General features: G+C 43.4%; 1 protein-coding gene across 7 annotated transcripts in view; it reads right to left on the bottom strand.

Annotated features, from left to right (window-relative positions):
• Nucleotides 1–20,145, bottom strand: part of FUBP3 (far upstream element binding protein 3) — a 55,681-nt gene that overhangs the window by 13,696 nt on the left and 21,840 nt on the right. For 6 of the 7 annotated variants that reach the window (XM_012754516.3, XM_012754519.3, XM_076009125.1 and 3 more), the window contains 9 exons: nt 13,158–13,191; nt 10,695–10,744; nt 10,223–10,294; nt 8,902–8,959; nt 6,721–6,883; nt 5,364–5,462; nt 2,892–2,996; nt 1,443–1,545; nt 577–677 (listed from right to left, as the gene is read on the bottom strand). In XM_012754516.3, the coding sequence (XP_012609970.1) occupies nt 577–677; nt 1,443–1,545; nt 2,892–2,996; nt 5,364–5,462; nt 6,721–6,883; nt 8,902–8,959; nt 10,223–10,294; nt 10,695–10,744; nt 13,158–13,191 (785 nt within the window). The remainder of the gene's footprint in view (nt 1–576; nt 678–1,442; nt 1,546–2,891; nt 2,997–5,363; nt 5,463–6,720; nt 6,884–8,901; nt 8,960–10,222; nt 10,295–10,694; nt 10,745–13,157; nt 13,192–20,145) is intronic. The other variant, XM_012754517.3, reaches the window with a different exon arrangement.

Below are 20,145 nucleotides of genomic sequence, written 5' to 3'. Positions count from 1 at the left end.
CTCAAGTTTTTCTTAGTGCCACATGCTCAGAGGACACTGCCAATCCATCATCAGTTACAGAGGCTCCCCAAGGCAAGTCACAATGGGGGCAGGTAGAATTTTCGGTGCTCAAAAGGAGATGCTAACAATGTTGTGCAGCTGCTCACATTCCAAAGATGTGCAGGAAATCAAGTACATGCAGACAACCTTAGGACTTGAGGGTTCTGAAGTGCTTCCTAACACTAAGATTAGATTTCATTTAATATAGTTTTATATTATAATAAGTATACTGAATTGTTTGAAACGTGGCAATCTGCCTGGTATTTACCCAAATAGTTTAAACTGGTTAGAAACTCACTGTGTGAAGACAATCTGGATTCTGGAATAATACAGGGAGAAGAGTAATAAACTAGTAGGAAAAAGAGGTAGATGTAGAGAAGCCACTGGTTTCCAGTGTGATCTGAGAGGGGTCACTGCTCTGTGGTGCTGCCTTGAGAGCCCATGTAGCACTTTCTGTACCCAGTGTAGCACTATAGCCTGTGTAGCACTTTCTACTTTTTTGGGCGAGAGATCTGAACTCCAGAGAGCTGGACCCACCTGGGCTGTAAGAATCAGCTCATTGATGATGTGTGCTGCATGCTGACACCGATCTGGAGGGCCCATGACCTGTGCAGCTCTCTCTGGACTGATCCCATCATCTGCAGAACCAGGTGAGAGGTGGGATTAGGAAAAAGCCCGACATTACAAGGAAACAAAGGTCAACGTGATTCATAACCAATATTCTTACCAGCAGTACCAAAAGAGGAAGTAATAATATCACCAGCTCCAGGGACTCTTTTGGAGTGGTTTGACTGATAAAGAAATGTGTATGATTACATCTTTTTGTACGTTCTAGGTCAATATTCATTTCTTATATAATTACAGCCATCTAAAAAGATATTATTAAACAAATAAAACAAAACTTGAATTAAAAAAGCCAGAGAAAACAGAGTAAATGGCGATAATTTCCAGAATTTAGCCCATCATAGCTTTCTTGACTTCAGACAATGTAAAAAATTCTGCTCATAAAGGTAAATGTATACAATTTTAAAAATAGGCTTTATTCTAAGATATATATGTCCCTTTCTGGGTGGTTTTAAATGATTTCCAATTTTATAAAATCAAAATAATGGATGGCATTATTTTTTCGAAGGCTTTACTTGGCAAAATTCAAAAGCTGAAAATGCTATGCTTTTTACTAGTTCAAGAAAAAGGCCTGGAAACCATTCTGGAGAAAGGTGACTGAGCTAACATACATCCAAAGAGAGACATGAGGGCAGGAGAAGAAATTTAGATTGGTAATCTAGTAGCAGAAAGTTGCAAAGAAGAGAAACAAAGAGATCATAAACATGAGCTAATAACAATGTTAAGTGTTTTATAAATCTTCGTGGTACTAAAGATTTTTGAAAATAATCAAAACCAACCTGGTTTAAACTGAATCCTCACACCGGCATCATTCTGGATCTTTTTGATCATTTCCCCGTTTCTTCCTATAACAATCCCAACAGCAAACCTAGGCACGGACACCTAGGCACAGAGACAGCAAACCTCATCAGAGCTTTTTGTAAAGCTATCTTTTTTTAAAGGATTTTTTTTTTCTTCTTTTTTTGAGATAGAGTCTCACTCTGTCACCTGGGCTAGAGTGCCATGGTGTCAGCCTAGCTCACAGCAACCTCAAACTCCTGGGTGCAAGCAATCCTCCTGCCTCAGCCTCCTGGGTAGCTGGGACTACAGGCATGTGCCACTACACCTGGCTAATTTTTCTATTTTTAGTAAAGACGGGGTCTCATTCTTGTTCAGGCTAGTCTTGAACTCCTGACCTCAAGCAATCCTCCTGCCTCAGCCTCCCAGAGTGCTAGAATTACAGGCATGAGATACCACACCTGGCCAAGGACAGATTTTTTAAAATAGACAACTTGGTTTTTATTACAGTTCATTCCTGGAGGTGACATAATAAAGCATTTTTTTCCTTTATGCAATTGTAGTAGACAATTGCATTCTTGACCATTAAATGAATCCAATACGTCTGAGATTTGACCAAAATAGTTATAAAAATGAAGTAAAAATAAACCTTATAGACAGGTAAAAGATTAAAAATGGTAACTTTACCTTCCAAAGTCCATGAAATTAGCATAAATCTATCATATACATTGATTATACTAGTGGTTCTTTAAAATGTTTTTTCCATTTTTAAAAATTGTGGTAAAATATACATAATATTTATAGTTTAACCATTTGTAAGTATACAATTCAGTGGCACTAAATCATTCACAATGCTGTGTAACCATCTACACCCAAAATGTTTTTAGCACCCCAACAGTTCTGTATCCATTAAAGAGTAACTTCTCTTTCTCCCAGCATCTGATAACTTCTACTCTACTTTCTGTCTGTATGAATTCGCTTGTTCTAAGTACCCCTGGTAAGTGGAATCACACCGTTTGTTCTTCTATACCTGGCTCACTGTACTAAGCATATTGACTGCATGTTGCAGTACATACCAAAATTTCACTCTTAAGGATAGATTATGATCCCATTTCAACCTCATCAATAAAACAGGCCGCCAAGTTTGATACAATCACAACACAGATTGCCAAGAAAACCTGGACTTTGGTCTTCACCTAGGCAGCAGGCTAACCTTTAAAGAAAAAATTTGAAAATAGGGGGAACAGCCCCCATGCTCTGAAATGTTCCCTCAGTGTGGGCTGAATCTGTCCCAGTCTGTCCTCACGCTCACCCTGGGAGGTCAGCACATTCTAAAGGTTTCCTGGTTGAGACAGAAGTTAAATAACTTGCTCAGGTTAAAGAGCTAATAGAAATGTGACCTACAACTTGAACCCTAATCATCTGCCTACTAACCTGTAATTTAAGCATACCTCTATACTGCCTCCGCCCATTCGGGAGTTGAAATCACCACGTACACCTCGAAAGTCAGCCTGGTCTTTTTCCCGGATGATTTCCAGTACCATTTCTCTTGCTTGCTGTATAAACACAAATAAAAGGCATTATGGGAAAAAAATCCTAAAAAAAGACATGGTACTGGGTGAAATTTCAAGATCAAATCTTCCCACATGTGCTTAAAGATTCAGAAGGTGCTCAGCTGTGGGAGAACTCACTTGTTACTTATGGGGCATGGGAAAGGCTGCCACTGAGGGATATTTATATCAAATCTTAAATGATTTCTTCACACTGCCTGTCGCACATGGGAGTGTCTTGATGTCACTTCTTTCTAGCAGGGAGGGTGGTCTGAGAACTCCCACTGGGGTAGGTCCACAAGAGAGAGGTCCACTGTAGGTCCACTACTTTGCCAAGGCTGCACGTCACAGAGGCACTCCAGAGAAGTAAAGAGAAAAGACAAGCCAGCGAATGGGAACATAGCTCTGCTCTGACACTCAGAATTCTTATTTCTGCAACCGACTGGCAAGACTTGCTCAAGGATCTGACTGCACATGAGGCAGATTCAGCTGTCCTCTCCCAAAAGAAAGCACCTTGTCCAGTCTACCCTTGCATGCTGGCCAGCCCACAGCTGTACCAGCCTCCCAGGAGTCTGCACTGAAGACCTACTGTACCTAACAACTCAAGGTAATGTGGGAACAGATTGAATCCTGGGTCTGGGAAAAACAAAACCAACCCTGAAGAGCAATTAAAGTCTTAGGACATTTGGAGAAATGTGAGTATGGACTGGATATTAGACAATGTTATGACATTAGTTAGTTTTCTTAGGCCTGATTATTCTTAGGAGACACATGCTAAAGGATTTAGGGGTAGAAAGTTGTAACATCTGCCACTCACAAATAGTGAAGAAAAAAACACATGTGTGCACACACACGGCAAAATGTTAGGTGGAGGATATATATACAGGTGCTCATTATACTATCTTTTTAACTTTTCTGGATGTTCAAAGTTTTTCATAACAAAAAGTTGGGGAGAGGAAAAAAACCAACAATTTACCCCAAATATGACAGACTGCTTCTGTCAAGTAAATGTAGAATATACATAGTTTTTAAATTAAAATACTAAAAATTGTAAGTAAAAATTATTTTCCTGCAAATTTATGAAATATCAATGACACACTTTTTGCTTGTGGTTTTTTTTTTCCTACAAAAGACAACCTCTCACTATAGCCTGGGCAATAAAGTGAGACTCTGTCTCAAAAAAAAAAGACAACCTCAAAGGCTGCCATGGAAAAGACGGGGGTGGGGTGGGGTGGGTGGGTGTGGGTGCACTCTGTGCCCCACCCAGCCTTCCCAGGTTTGGAGTGTGATGCCATGGAGACCATGAGCTGGACCGCACGAGCTAAGTAAGGCAGGATGAGATGCAATCTGATTTTTAAAAAGCCTACACTGAAAGAAGGGTGGAAGCTTTGGGGGAGGCAGGCACACGAGGGACCCTGGCTTGAAGGAAGTAAAGGATCTGGGACACGATCATGTCTACTATTGCCCTCAATCCTGTTCTAAAACTATTATTTTACAGGTGTACCTTATCAGTTTAGCCGAATGATAGGGTTCAGACTTGGGGGAAATATTTTACCAGAGACTGGTAATCTTCACTGGACCAGAAACTAATGCTCCCAGAGAGGACTGGCTGTTGGTGGTGGTTTGGCTCACCAAGATGCGTCACCCTGGAGCTACTCTGAATGCAGCAATGGCAAAGCAGGCTGCAGGTGGCAGATAAAAATGCATTTCTATCTCACTGAGGACAGACATAATCCTACATACCCACAGCCCACTTGCATTCTGGTATCAGCAAGAGTTAGAAGGGTAGGACCACTCCAGGGCATTGAAAACTAAGCCCCTTACTGCTTTCAGCCAGTAGGGCTGTCTTCCCTGGGAGCTCAGGCCACAGGACGCCTGCTGTGAGGCCCCACATACACTTGTGTGGTTCTGGCACCAATGTGCACCTCCAACCCAGCTGAAGGGCTTGCAAAATGGGCCGAGAGAGAGAACAAGCAAATTAAAGCCAAATGGAGGCAGCATCTAAGCTGGCCACAGGTCAGCAAATCAAAATTGCACCTGATCAGCACTATCCAACAAAACCTTCTGCACCAATGGAAATGCTCTGTCCAAAACAATCACCACCAACCTCATGCTCATTGTTGAGCACCTACGTATGGCCAGTAAAAATGAGGCATTTTTATTTAATTTAAATAGCCACATGTAGCTAGTAGCTCCAGTTTTGAGCAGCACAACCCTAGATTCTTCTCATCACCAAACTTCATGCAGGGTAACAGCTTACCTTAATAAAGGAACATCAGTTTTACAATTACTTGAGTAAGATAAAGACTCTAGGTTATCACCAAGTGACAGCCCCACATCCAGGACTCCTCCAATCCATGGTTTCTGTCCTACCTGTACTTTGAATGGGTCCCCAGTAATGCGAAGAGGCTTGTCTGCTCCTGTGGGCAACGGGCCATCCTGGATCATAACCATCTTCACACCTGTCCGCTCCTGTGGGGAACACATCAGCAGGGCTCTCACTGTCATGAGTGAGAACACGGACAGCACAGGCGGCTAGACTGGGACATGCCCACAGTAAGCCCACGTGCTACCCGTCACCAGGCACTGCTGACCCTGACCATGAAGGTGGCTTCTGTGAAGGCAGACATACATGCCATGCGGATCACATCCAAATGGGATACATAAAACCATCTCCCCAACAGTCTTCTTTCCTCTTTTTCTAGCGCTTAGAATACCTAAGCATTAATGAGCTACACACTGAGCTAAGGATTCTAACATTATTTGATTAAAACTTTTGAAGAACTATGATGAAGTGTCACCATCTCCCCATTTCACAAATAAAGAGGGCTCTGAGAGTATGCTGCCCAAGGATCCAGAGCTGGGATCCCAAATCCTAAGCTCTTAGATTCTACACTAGGATGCCGTCCTCATAACAAGGATCTGAGGACTGGGTTATGAGAGCACACAAGGCAAGTCACAACCCCTTATTTGCAACTGCAAAAGCCCTACAGCTACTAAAATAAGAGTTTGTTCATAACTATTTGGCAGCAGAACTGAACTCATGTAAGTATATTTCTAGTCTTTCTGTCATTAAGTCTGACTACGGTTGTGTTTAGCTATAGAAATATGCATTTGATTTCAGGGTGCAGTCCTAGAACTTGCTGGGAGTATGAAATTCTGAAACATGTTTGGCCCTAAGTGTCTCAGATGAGGGCTTCTGTTCATGTAGCACTAAGTAACAGGCTCTATATAAAAAAATAGAAGAATGAATATTATTTTAGCTTCATTACAACAGTGAGGCCAGCACTTACCCTTTTTTACAGACAAGGACCCTGAGCCTTCGAAAAGTGACTGAGCATATTTATGATGACTCAGCTCATGCGTGGGAGTGCTGAGTCAGAGCCCGACGCCAGACACTACTTTGCTGTGAGCTGCTGTCCTCTGATGTAAGAAGCAGCTCACAGCGCTTCATCGCCACAGTGGTTGCAGAAAGTTCACGGGGACTCCTGCCAAGGCACACCTGCCCAGTACTTGGCATCAGGCCTGGTCTCAGTACATGTTCGGAATCTATCTATCCAACGCAGGAAGGAAGCCTCTCCTGGCTGGCCATGGAACCACGTGGGCAGAGGTTCAGACGGAGCCTCAGCACCACGGTGTGCAAAGCACGGCCCAGCTAGGGCAGGCCCACCCTGACCAAACCCCCAGACCGGGCAGCCACTCTGCTCTGCGCCGTTCCAGTCTCACGCACCTGCAACTGCTTTATTGTCTCCCCTCCTTTGCCGATGACCAGACCCACTTTAGACGCAGGAATAAGAATCTCCTGGATTGTGCTGTTGCCGTCTATGTCATTATGAAAGCCAGGTCCATTCCGACAGCGGTCCACAATCTGCCCCAGGAGCCGTTTGGCTTGTCTTTGGGAGGGAAAAGAACCATGAGAGAATCAGCATTAAACAAATGCTCTGAGTGCACAAGAAAGGGAAACAGCAGCAGGGGAAAGCCTGAAGGAGTCAAGGCAGCCCTCCATCCAGCTCCAGCTCCTGCCCCCACAGCCCGGGAGGTCTCTGTGCCATCCGCCAAGCTACTAGGCTGGAATTTAAAAACAACACAACACGATACCAGCATTCCAACACGGAGCCTCGATGAACAGGCTGCTGCCAGACACGATCCCTTTCAAGTCTGCCTCTGCTCACGCTTGTGTCTCTACAAACGTGTTGTCTCCAGTTACAGTGACAGCCGCTCTGGTAGCAGAGACCACATTTTATCCCTTAGCATCTCTCTCTGCTCCCCAATCCAGCATAAACCTTCTCACAGAGTACACGCTCAACACATGTTTGTTAAATATGGGCAGGAAAGAGAGAGCAATGAGAAAGTAGGGAAGCAAGAAAGCAAGGGTTAGTACTCGCCGGGACTCCCACCCTCCAGGGTTCTTCTCCACAGCCAACAACACTGCTCTGTGGCTTCTAAGCTAAGGCTGCGAACCACCAGTTTGGTTTCAAGAGGTGGGAAAAGGGGGAGGCAGTGTCAGATGCAGCTGTGCACTCAGACACCTGCTTTGTGCTTTTCATGTCAGCAACGTCGGGACCCTGTATTTCATGTGTCATGCTATTCATGCTGATTTACTTGGTGGTGAAGGAGGGAAACTGCAATGTTGTTACGGCACAACCTGGACCACCAAGGTCATCTGTTGGGCCACTTTCCTTTTCTGCACCAGAATCTCCTCTGGTTGTTATCTGCAGTACTTATTCTCTGTATCACCACACACAATCTATTTTTTGGTTCCTCTAATAGAGAAGAACTCAGCTACTAAACAGGCTGGCTGTACAGCTCACTGAAGAAAATGAAACAGTTTCCTCCTGAAGTTATGATCCCAGCGTCTCCAGTCCTTGGGTAGACACAAAGCAGGAATGGTTAGAAGAGTAGGAAGAAAGAAAAGAAAGGTAGGAAACGGATGTTGACTTTTGTAGTCTTGCGTCTTTGTGTACAGAATCAGCTTCATGTATCTTCTCGGTTATAGCAGCTTTTTAATATTTTGCTTGTGTACTAGATTAACCTGTGTTGGAAGAAAACTGCCTTGACTCCAGCAATACCATCCAGCTTGCCCTATAATGTACACCTGCCAGCAATATTTATTCTGGTTCACTGCTTGCAATGTTATAGCAGAACAAGAGAATTTAAACTCATCTAGACTCCCTGAGAAATGGAAACAATAAAACAACCCTACCTATTGAGCCAGACATAATCTTAGCACCCTGTTCCCAAATGCAACGCTACTCTGTAGAATGAAAAAGGAAAGTGAGCAACCAGACTAAGTCAGTATGCCCCTTTCCAGAGGGCCTGCATCTGGCACAAGGCTCTGAGCATGCGTGTACCAGGGTAGAAAAGCAATGCTGGTCTGAAGGCTGTTGCAAAGGCCCCAAAAGGCAAGACATCTTCTTGCTGGTCCAGACAGCCCTCTAAATTGAGCCAAGGCCATGAAGATTCTATTCATTTAGTTCACAAATATCAGAAGGGTTATGGGATCAGCCCCAGGCCAAAAACCCGGATACCCAGTAGGTACCAGTAGTTCACAGATAGACTTATTAATCCAGACCTGCTCAGGTAAAGGAGGTGTTAACAAGGAAGAAGCTATTTAGAGCATTCAGGTGGAGTGAATGTACTCTTTAAGACCTTGGTTTATGAAGATGTTATGACAGCTATGACAAATTCTGTAGGGTTTGGAAAAAAGGGGACACTCTGTGTATTTAAGGTAACAGAAAAAGTCCCCTGGTATAACAACCTCCCAGACTTTCTTCCTATAGAAGCATCTGCTTGTGTGGCCAGACTGCAGCATAGATCGACAGTGTTCAATAACAGTTTTGCCCTTCCATTTCTCCCCATGTGGGGAAGGAGGAAGAAGAGTGAAAGGAAAAAGTAAATAAAATAAACTTACTCAATACTTTCTGGGGTTCCGGTAAGTACACAGGGCCTCTCTGGAATCCCAGAACTCTCTATAAGAAGAATCAAGAAGACGAGGTGTGTTGGTGAGCACCAGGCAGCCGTGTGCCTTTGCCTCTGTGTACAGATTCTCTCTGGAGCGGGCTCCTACACTAGCCCCAAAGAAGCCCAGTCCCCAGAAAAAGACAGTTTGCTTCTGACTGTAGATAGACTATTAAGCTGGTAGTTGCACCCCCTGTTCTCAAAGTGGAAACGAGTCTGGCAGGGGAAGCGGGAAGGTCTGCGAGTGGTCCTCACTACCCGGATTCCGCTTCACTCTGACCCACTCACGTGCTAGGAACTGCCTGAGTTCCCTTTATCGTGCTGTTCTCCAGTTTCTCCATATATGGAGTAGTGTAATGGTCATTTGCACACAGCAAAAAGCCAGGTACACTGGTAAGGAATTTCATGATATGCACATTAGGATCATGACCAGTTACTGCACGAATATCCTAAGAGATCAGTGACATCTATGTGGAACTGGTTCTGGGCCATTTGACAAGAAAGGAAAATCTTACTTTCCAACACCACACATGATGCTTTGCTTTGTTCCTAAAAAAATTGCTTCTTAGCATTCCTCAAAAGTCATTCCTCAAAAAAATGAAAGAGAAATAGCTAACAGTAGTTACTGCCTTCAAGACACTATAATAAGTATCTTTTTAAATGATAAAACATTTCTCTAGTCAAATGTCCTTCAAACCTGTTACTCCACAATGAAAAGAGGTTGAGCTCAAATTAGACAACAAAACCAAAAAGAAAATAAAAATTATTCTTCAATCTCTTTCTCTAACGTATGGTCAAAATAGACTCAGCTCAGAAAGGTCCTGAAATGTGTTTAACACGTGCTAATTTTGTCAGAACCCCAGATGTCCTCTTTCCACACAGGGAAGGGATGGTCTAATCCAGGGGAATTGGCATGCAGTCCCTAAGAGTGACCCCAAAGCCCTAGGACTCCTGCAGGCATAACATTCTGGTGCAGAAAACTCAGGTCTTAGAGCAGGTGTTTGGGAAGGGGCCACACCTGGCCACAAAACTGCAGGAGAGTATACCCTAAAAGCCAGATTGGAGGCTGTGTTTCTTGGCCCACTTTTGCTCTGATCATTCTGGTTCTCATTTGGGAGTTCAACTCCAGAAGTGCAAAGAAAACACCAATCGCATATACTTACCCAAGCCCCTAAACTTCTAAGCAAGAGGCAAAGCTACTGAATGAATCTGGGAAATTTTGCAAAATATTATTTTCTATTAAATTGAGATCTATAAAAAAAAGAAGCCCTTACCTGAAGCAATCTGAATTTTGCAACCAGATTCTGCTTGAATCCGTGAAATCTGCTCACCTCCCCTGCCGATAACTGAAACAAATTGAACAAGGTCAGAATACGCCCCCCATCCCCTATTTAACCATGTACAAATGACCTAATTAATTCAACAAACCATTATACTTGGCTCACAGAACAACAAATTAAGATGGCCTCAGTGAGCCCATCTCAACTCTTTGGGCATTACAGCAGCAAAATTCTACGTGCAACATAGCAGACAGGCATAGGGTCTCCCAGCTAAAGCGAGGAGAGGTGGAGGGCTGGGGAGGGGGGAGATCCACAGCCCAAAGCTCTGGTTTCTCCCTCAGTCTAGAGAGAGAGCTGCAGGGAACACCACGTGAAAAACATTCTACTACAGGTGACACATGACAGAGATTAAAAGGGGGGGGGAAGGACAGCAATTAGGGGAAAAGTAGATGATGCAGGTACTTACTAAATCCAACCATTTTATCAGGCACTTTGAATTCCTCTGTTATTACTGCCCTAAAAACAAACAACATTTTGGAAAAAATGTAGAACACAGAATTTTGCAGCCATTATAAGTCCCCAAACTGCTCGTATTGGCAATGTTGTAGGACAAAAGCTTAAAATAAATCATGTCAATTTGGCCAACATACACAATCATCTACAAAGAGTGTCATTTAATGAACCCTTCGGTCAATCACTTCCGGAAGAGATTTGAGCCTCCCATCTCCTTATGTCAGAGAAAGAAACCTCTGGTTTTTCATTAAACCATCAACCCCTCTAATAACGGCCCTCTCTTCACACAGCTCCTCAGTGCTGCTCAACTTAGATCTTGTTAGGGTCTCTCCAACAAATAGGTCATTAATCCCAGGACACTTACAGAGCCTCTTGGGTTCTGGGAGATGTTTAGACTTCTAGTATGTGTCCTCTCTAGATGAAGAGATGCTCAACTTGCTGCAACACTCCTTGTTTCCCAATCTTTTTTATTGTTTTCTGGCCTCTCTCAAATTTATCTATGTCTTTTAAAGTGAGATGCTCCAAATGGAACCAGCAACCAACAGAGCCAAATCAGTGTTGACCAGGACAGAATAATGACTTCACTCACTCTTACAAGGTACTTCTGTTACATGCTATCCCATCCATTATGTGCTTTTTTTTTTTAAACAACCACTGTACTGGCTCTTTGAGACAAACCTTCATATTTACTATACAGTGTATTGTGGACAATATCCAATTTGCCCAACACCCCAGAAAGCAATTAAATCTGAACATTTACCTTAGGAGGAAGCTAAACGCAAGTAGTTGGGGGCGGGGGAGGCAAGCATTTTTAAACATCTCTCACACAGCTGGATTTTTTACCCATCATGGAAAGGATTGAATAAGTGCATGTTTTTAGGGAAAGTGCAGCACTTAGAAGAAATGCAGCAGCATAAATAGCACTTGCCACGGCATCACTGTGATGGGAGCGCAGTCTTCTCCTTGTGGGGCGTGCGTCCTCAGGCTCATGCATGAGGAGGGATTCTCTCTACCTATCGGGGTATATGTGGTCTCCCCCAAACCAGGCAACTCCCAGCTTCTTATCCGTAACTGCGGATGCTGATGCCAGGCCTCGCTGGTCTAACACATCCTGCAATAGATGCAGGGTCCCTGTCAGGGTGTGCGTCCCGATTCTGTGGGGAAGAGTGACAGCACTCACATGTGTGTTTGCCATGAGGTTGCTGCCCACATCCTGTGTAGCACCAGTTGTCTACTCTCAGAAAATGTTAGTTGGGAATTGACTAGAGCAGCTTCAACACTACTGTAATACAAAATGTCACAAAGCTCAGCCCTCAGAAACAATTTTAACAGACTCTGAGGAAGAAACATACCAAGACATACTGCTTTGGGATTCCTGGCAGAAAAGGTTCTATTCTAAATGCAAGGCTAAAACTTGTCTAATGCACAAAGTATAAATATTTTGAAAACTAAAATCCTGACTAATTATAGCTTAAAGCAAAAGTCAGCACTTGATATTAACAACCACCTCACTTAAATTGTTTTAATTCATTAACAAACAAAACAAAGCAAACAAACAGCAGCAAGGAAACCCAGGATAAGTCTTTTGGTTAACTAATGCATGGTGATTTCTAGAAACTCCCAAACATCTACACAGAATACAAAATGACAGAATTGTATCGCTGGTAGTGAAGGTTACTGGCTAATACGTTACAGTAACAGATAAACAGCACAAAATTTCATCTGGAAGAGAAACTGTGGCATAGAGTTTCCTGTGTATTTTTTTCCTTTTTGAAGGAACACACTGTGATCACAGATACCCTATCTTACAGACTGGACTTGGGAAAGCTCAGGTCTTCCTATCTTTCTAAATCCTCAACGTTTAACCAAAGGCTGTGAGAGGAAATGGGCAGAGAATCACCGGGGCACTTAGCCGAGGCTCAACGGTAAGTCCCTATCACCACGGCAGGGGTGGAACTCCGGCTTCTGCCTTCCCAGCCACTGGCTGCCTCCCACACTCCTTGAGCACCCAAAGCACTCCCTTGTGAGAGCCCAACACCTCACACTTTAGGACATTTTTTCTCAAGTGAAGGGGCTAAGGATTCATAAAACACAAGGAACATCATAAAACCAGGAAGAAAAATTTCACATTCTCTCCATTTAAAATAAATTACATCAGCAAAAAGAGCAACTCCAACATTCTAAAAGTCTTTTGAGTTATGAACAATAATGGATGATTTTTAATACCTTGTATCAGCTTATCCCTTGAGCTTATACTGTCTTGGAAAGGGCTAGCAAAAAACTTGAGTCTTAAAGAAATCTAGCCCATGGTTTTTCACATTCTCAACCTCTGACTTCCTAACACTCTAGTACAGATGGTGGATCAATAAACAATTAGAAATGATCAATAAATAATAAAACATAACCCACTGCTTACCTTTGATGTACCAAGGCCCCTAACTGGTTACCTACTGTGGCAAAGAGAAAGAGAAAAGAAAAATCAAAGCATTAGCACGGATAAACTAACTTCATCCTTATACGAGTTCTTACCATTTTGGGGGGTGGGGGGAAAGAAAGGCAGAAAGAAAGCAAACAGTAATTTAGGCTCAGTGGCTGAAATGAATGCGTTATATGATATGAAACAGGAGGGGACATCTTGATCAACACAGTCTCTAACCCAGTGTCCAGCTGAACACAGGATAAGAAATTGATCTGTGTGTCCACATGCTGAGAGGCCTGGGAGAAAATCCTGCTTGCCTAAATCCCTCTAACTTCCTACCTCCCTCCTGCTCTGGATCCAAACTCAATGCAAGGATGGAGAGGGTTCCTTCCCTGTCTTTTAAAAACAAATGAGAAGATTTAAACTCCTCAGAAGCATTGTTAAGGACTGCTCCACAGCAGCTGTATCACTAAGAACATGCACATATGTTCCTGCGGGCTACGGGGGAGGAGACCCCCCACGCCCCCATAAGCATCTCAAGGACAGAATCTGGCCTCCTCCCTCCCTGGGCCTCTTCACTGACTCACCACAGCAGTCCATATGCAATGGACACTAAGAATCAGCAACTGCCTTTCAAGCCCATTTCACAGAGACAACAGTGCCAAGCAGCCTCTTATTATTAAAACCAACTCCGTAATCACATTCCCACAAAACCACTTTAGCTACGCTTTTTGTTCCAGTTTCTCCTCTTTCAGCTATTGATGAGTGTCTCCTTCACCAGCCATCAGCAAAAATGATTCTGTGGTGTTTCTCTTTTGGAAAATGCAGCTCAGAAAATGTAGTCAGCAGACAAAAAAAATATATATATATAAATCTGAAACATTACAAAGAACTGAATGAATCTTACAAGATGCTAAAAGGAGCATTCAAAAATATGTCTTTGGGGAAAGTAATTATAAGGATAGATATGAGATAAGTGGCAAAGGATCGATTACATCAACTTTAGGACAAAGACTGAAATGGTTTGACATCTGAAATACACAAGTCCAACTGCTCTTCTTTCTGTTCAAACTTAGCCCTGCCATTCTCTGACTAGACAGTGAAGAGACAAAGGAAAAGAAACCAGATTCTGACATTTAAAAAGGAGAAGAAGGCATAGAGAAACAATGCAAGCAAAAAGTAAACGAAGCTCCTGAGTCAATACCATATTTCTTGTGGATCAATAGCAAGATAATGGTCTGCTGCCAAAATATTGACACTATATACTATTAATCTGCTTACCTCAGATAAGTAGAATAATAAGAGATTGGGGTAGGAGAACGGTCTTTATTAACTCTCACAATTTTCTGTTTATATATCTAGTTTGAATGTAACAAACGCTCTTGCTTGGGACAGGTAGTATTCATGATTCCCATTTCACATGAAAACTGGACAACCACCAGCTCAGGAAAGGCATCCTCATAGACTCACAGTCCCTGAAAGATGTGAGAGGAATGTCTGCCCCCCACCTAAGGCAGTGGGGAGAAAGAGAAACACACCAAAGGAGGATGCCAGTGGACAGTTTGCTTAGTTGTTCCTAATAATGGGCCAAGCTCAGGCCAAGCCCTGATTACCGTCAGAATTCCTTTGAGAGGGTAAAAAATCTACTGAAGACAGAGGAACTAAAATATGCTGAAATGATGAGAACACAGAGGAGAGGTGCTTATTCCTCCACCAGGGCAATGAAGCCAGACTGTGGCTCCTGGTCCACTGTGCTGTTTGGTAAGAGACATCAAAAAGCCAATGATCTTCAGATATTTCTGTCTCAGCCAGAAAAGCCACAGAAACAGAGTAAAGGGCCACGCTACTATAAAGAACTTTATGAGATTCCTAAGAACATTCAGAGGGCTCCTGTTCAAAGGCCACTGGAAATTTTGTGCCCATTGCAAAAATGACAATTCCTTTTTGCTAGCAAAGTACATGTCATAGGTGCCCCACAAACAACACCCCTTCTGCCAGCCGCAAATGGAGGCGCTCACAATGACTGGAGATGAAAGTGCACACGCTGTCATCCCACAAACGCATGGGCTGTTGAGAGCCGCGTCACCTGAGGGGAAATAGGGTCAACGCCAGAGTCAATTCTGACGGCCGGACGCTTAGCAGGAAGGATCTCCGTCCTCTATGCAAGTGCTGTGGTCCAAGGCTGAAACGTGTGATTTAAAGTTTCATTGCCTTCAAAAACATTCCCCTTTGGTGCCTAAAAATGAAAACCAGCAGCTAGAGAAGGGGCGTGGAATGCTCATATGGCAAACTGTTAGGCCCAAGTCCAGTACCGGGAAGGTCTCCTTAGTCTTCACAATACGGAGAGCAGATGGGAACAGCCATCACGTTCAGTGGAATGGAACTACAGTCATTTTACTGTGAAAAGGGGGAAATGCTAAATAAAATCGGCCTGCTTCCGCTAATGGCGCACGCTGGCCGACAATGCCTCATCTTGCCTCCAAAGCTCCCCTTAGCTCAATCCCAGCGCACACAGGGCACTTCTCACTTATCTTGCACGCCGTGTAATAGGAAGCCGCCTGGGCTATGCATGGAAAAATGAACTCCTCACAGTTCAAAGAAGTCATCCTACAATATACGAAATTCTTTATGAATAGTAATACTCTGCCAATTTCAAAAACAATTTTAAATAAAGTGGTCAGGCACATTTTTTCCCATTAGTGAGAAGGAAAAAAGACTTCATTCTTTTCCCCCAAAAGAAATGCTAACAAATTGTCCCTGGGAAATGCACCCAACTTTATGATATGCAGCAGTTTCAGCAATTCACCACCGCCCTAACGCCCAAGCGACAGAAGCACCAAATCCCCCTCGCAACAGCGCAGACAGCACGGGCCGGCCCCGCGTGGTGCTGGCCGCGGCAGGTGTGCGAGCTGGTCAGGAGCGAAAATGTCAGTAGCTGCTACATGACTGGCAAAAACAAATAAATACACCAAAACTTCCTCCCTGCCCCTTCCTTGGGTTCCTGGTTTCTTCTGAGTCTGGCCAGCGCCCTCCCAAGCCCAGCTCAGGTAGGTAACACTCACGGTGAGCTGTGCTGATTTAGGGACAATATAAAGGCTTCCCTTGCTCTAGGCAGCAACTCTCACCCCAGGGCCACAAAACACTGATAGCTGAGTTCAGCTGAAAGGCCCTTGGCAAGTAATTTGTTACTAATTATGCAAATTACTTTTTAAAGTGAGAGTAAATTCATCTCAAGCATATCACTCTTACCTGTAGTCTTCTATCATGTTTTCCCGAGCAGAAAAGAATACAAACACTAGCACACCAGGTGCTTTTCTAGGTGTCTCCCCTGCACAGATCCACTTACTCCTACAAGAGCCCTCCCCAGGAGGCAGATGCTGTCCCACTGTACGGAAGAGGAAGGCGCAGCCACACCCCAGCCCGAGTCCCCAGAACAGGGCATAAGGCAAGTTTTTGTGCTCATGGGCACTCTGCACCCATCATATTTCCCTGTTGTTTATGTCAGAGGGTTCTACACTATCACTATTTAATTCTGTGGTACTAACTCTCTTGGTCATTTTTCACCCCACAAGTCAGTGACTTTCAGGTGATGAACACTTTGCCAGGTCCCAGTGATAAAACGGTAATAAACAAGGTAATCTTTGCCCTCAAGGAGGTTGGAGTCTAGCTGGGAAGGCAGAGAGGGAGCTACCTGATCAGAGATCTAACCTTACCTCCCAGGGATGGGGATGCATTAGGACCCGCACCGCCTCCTCCCCAGAACAAGTGCCAATCCGAGGCCTGACCCAGGGAGCAATGGAGTGACATTAAGAGGAAAAACAATTCAATGATACTATACTCACAGCAGGAAGCTTTATTTTAAGCCAGTGGTCATGAAATCAATATGGGAGTCACTACAAGTTTTATTAAATGAAATAGAGACCGGGCGTGGTGGCGCACGCCTATAATCCTAGCACTCTGGGAGGCCGAGGCGGGCAGATTGCTTAAGGTCAGGAGTTCGAAACCAGCCTGAGCAAGAGCGAGACCCCGTCCCCACAATAAACAGAAAGAAATTAATTGACCAACTAATATATATAGAAAAAATTAGCCGGGCATGGTGGCGCATGCCTGTAGTCCCAGCTGCTCGGGAGGCTGAGGCAGGAGGATTGCTTGAGCCAAGGAGTTTGAGGTTGCTGTGAGCTAGGCTGATGTGGCACTCACTCTAGCCAGACTGACTGGGCAACAAAGCCAGACTGTCTCAAAAAAAAAAAAAGAAATAGAAACAGAATGTACCATATATAATAAGGGTATATATTTAATAGTTCATAAAAATTTTATTTCAATTACATGTCTTTTAATACATCTGTACTAACTGGTTCTGATGGAAATATATTTCTCACATTGTGGCATTTTTAAAACATTGAAAAAAACTTGATATAACCCTTATGATAAAATCATGAGGTAGGTATTAGCTCCATTTTACAGGTGAAGAAATAGAGGCTCAGAGACATTAAGCAATTTGCCCAGAGTTGCACAACCAACTGGCAAAACTGGGATTCAAACCTGGATCTATCAGACTTTGAAGTCTATATTTTCAAGCATTACATTATTACGGCATATAAGAAAGAGACCCAGGTTCAAGTCTTCCTTTCGTCATCTACCAGGTATCTGGCCTTGGTCAAAACACTTATTTCTCCAGACACTGGTTTTCTTGTCTATACAATAAGGAGTGTAAAAGCTTTAGGTTCCCTTTTAGCTGTAATCTTTTCTTATCCCCTTCACTGCTCTATCCCCAGCCCCTGGCAACCACTAATCTGTTCTGTATCCCAAAAATGTTACATAAAGGGAATCATACAGTGTGTAATCTTATGTAATTGACTTTTTACCCTCAGTATAAATCTCTGGAGATTCATCTGAGTTGTTGCATGTGCCAAGAGTTTGCTCCTTTTTATTGCTGAGTAATATTCCATAGTATGGATGTATCAGTTTGTTTTAACCATTTGCCTGCTAAAGGGCATCTGGGCTGTCTTCAGTTTGAGGGTACTGTGAATAAAGCTGCTATGAAGATTTGTGGACAGGTTTTTTATGTAAACATCAAGTTTTCTTTTCTTGGGAATAAATGCCCAGGAGTGCAACTGTGGATTGTATAGTAAATGCATGTTTAGTGTCACAAGACTGCAAAACTGTTTTCTAGAGAGGTTGAACCCTTAAGATGAACTCTGAAATACTATGAATCCTCTTTTAATATGACATCTAATTTTTTTTCTAGGTTAATAGCTGCAAAGAATATAATAGGCATAGTATATGAGCGCCAGTTATATTTTTATCCCAACACTGATGCTGCAGATTCAGCTCATTCATTTTTGTGGAAAATGTCTCCTATTTCACCTAGCTGGCTTAGCAAATTGTCAACCGACCAGTCAGATCATACTTTGCTAGGGGAAAAAATCTTATTCCCTTTTTCCAACTTACACATGCACCCATGTGACTAACACCTCAGATCTGAATTATAATTCTAAAATGGACTGATGGGTGAAGGGAGGGAGGGAAAAAGGAAAAAGGGTGACTGGAGTGGGGGCTGGGCATGGCACCTCTGCCATGAGTTGTAAGCTGGATACAATCAGACCCTGGCCCCTTCAGTACTTCTCACCAAGACTATACTTCACCTTGGCATTTCCCATCCAGAAACCTTGACTCACCCTCTGCTTGAGGATTTCACCACCCCTGATGATGTACCACTGCCAACCAAAAGCGGTAGATGTGAGGAGGGGTGCGGCGAGGACAAGGGCACAACCTTTGCAGGCAGACACAATTCTCAGGGTGGACAGAAGCTGAAGGAAGGGCTGGAAAAGGATTCCTTTAAGCCTGTCCACAGCCACCTAAGCCCTGGGAAGTCTTCATGCCCCTAGTGTGACAACTGCAGCCCAACATCCCTGACTCACTTTACCTACATCACAAAAGGCAGATCTCCCTCCCACTCTGTCCTACTATCAGTAACTGGGTTTTAGTGTTGGCTTTCCATCCTCCTCAGCACCTGTCACTGTCCTCTATTCAGGGAAAGTATCGGCACCTCTGAGATTCATTTTTCTCTCACTTTCCAAAGTGGAGAATTTGGTGCTTGCAGCTCCTGCCTGAGGGGGTGCAGGCCATAGGCAGCAGTCTGGGCAGCAGCAAGAACTGTGGCCCTCACCACCATCCAGCCCTTGTTTGTCTTTAAAGTCTGAAGATTTTAAATTCTTTTTCTCCTCATTGCTTTTTTTCCTCCTTCTCTTTGGCCTATGCTACAAGTGCTGAGACAAAATTTCATAAGGATCATAAAAATATTCTATTTCAATCCCATTATAGAAATAATTCATTTGATATCCAAGAATTCTTCCTTCATCCCATAAGAATACAGCAGTCCCCCCTTATCCATGAGGGGCACATTCTAAGACCCCCAATAAATGTCTAAAACTATGGATGGTACTAAACCCTAAATGTACTGTTTTTTTTTTTCCTATACAGTAGCAGGTGGGTAGCACATACAGAGTGGATACACTGGACAAAGAGATGGCTCAAGTCCCAGGTGGAATAGCATGAGATTTCATCATGCTACTCAGAATAGCATGCAATTTAAATATTATGAATTGTTTATTCTGGGATTTTCCATTTAATGTTTTTAGACAGTAGTTGACCATGGGTAACTTAAAATGCTGAAAGCAAACCATGGATAAGGGGGTACTACTGTATTATCAGAATAAAATTAGAAAGCACTATATAAAAAGGTGCTGTGCTATATAAATATCAAAGACTAGGCTTTGGTAGAAAAGGCAGGCATATTTTCAAAGTCATTTGCATGGCCTTCTCCCCCCTCTCCTCATGGTGAGAACAGGGCTTTATTCACCCAAAGTTCTAGTTTTGGTGCTGCCCTTTACATAGAGGGCAGGGAGAGCAGGGCATGTTTGGTTCAACTAAAAAAGTTCAAAGGGACATGACCCACTAAAACTCTTCCAGGGAAGAAAAGTGG

This window comes from Microcebus murinus, chromosome 12 (genome assembly GCF_040939455.1).
Source record: "Microcebus murinus isolate Inina chromosome 12, M.murinus_Inina_mat1.0, whole genome shotgun sequence".
NCBI lineage: Eukaryota > Metazoa > Chordata > Mammalia > Primates > Cheirogaleidae > Microcebus > Microcebus murinus.
Note: the sequence above shows the minus strand (reverse complement) of the source record. Positions and strands in the feature narration are given on the sequence as shown.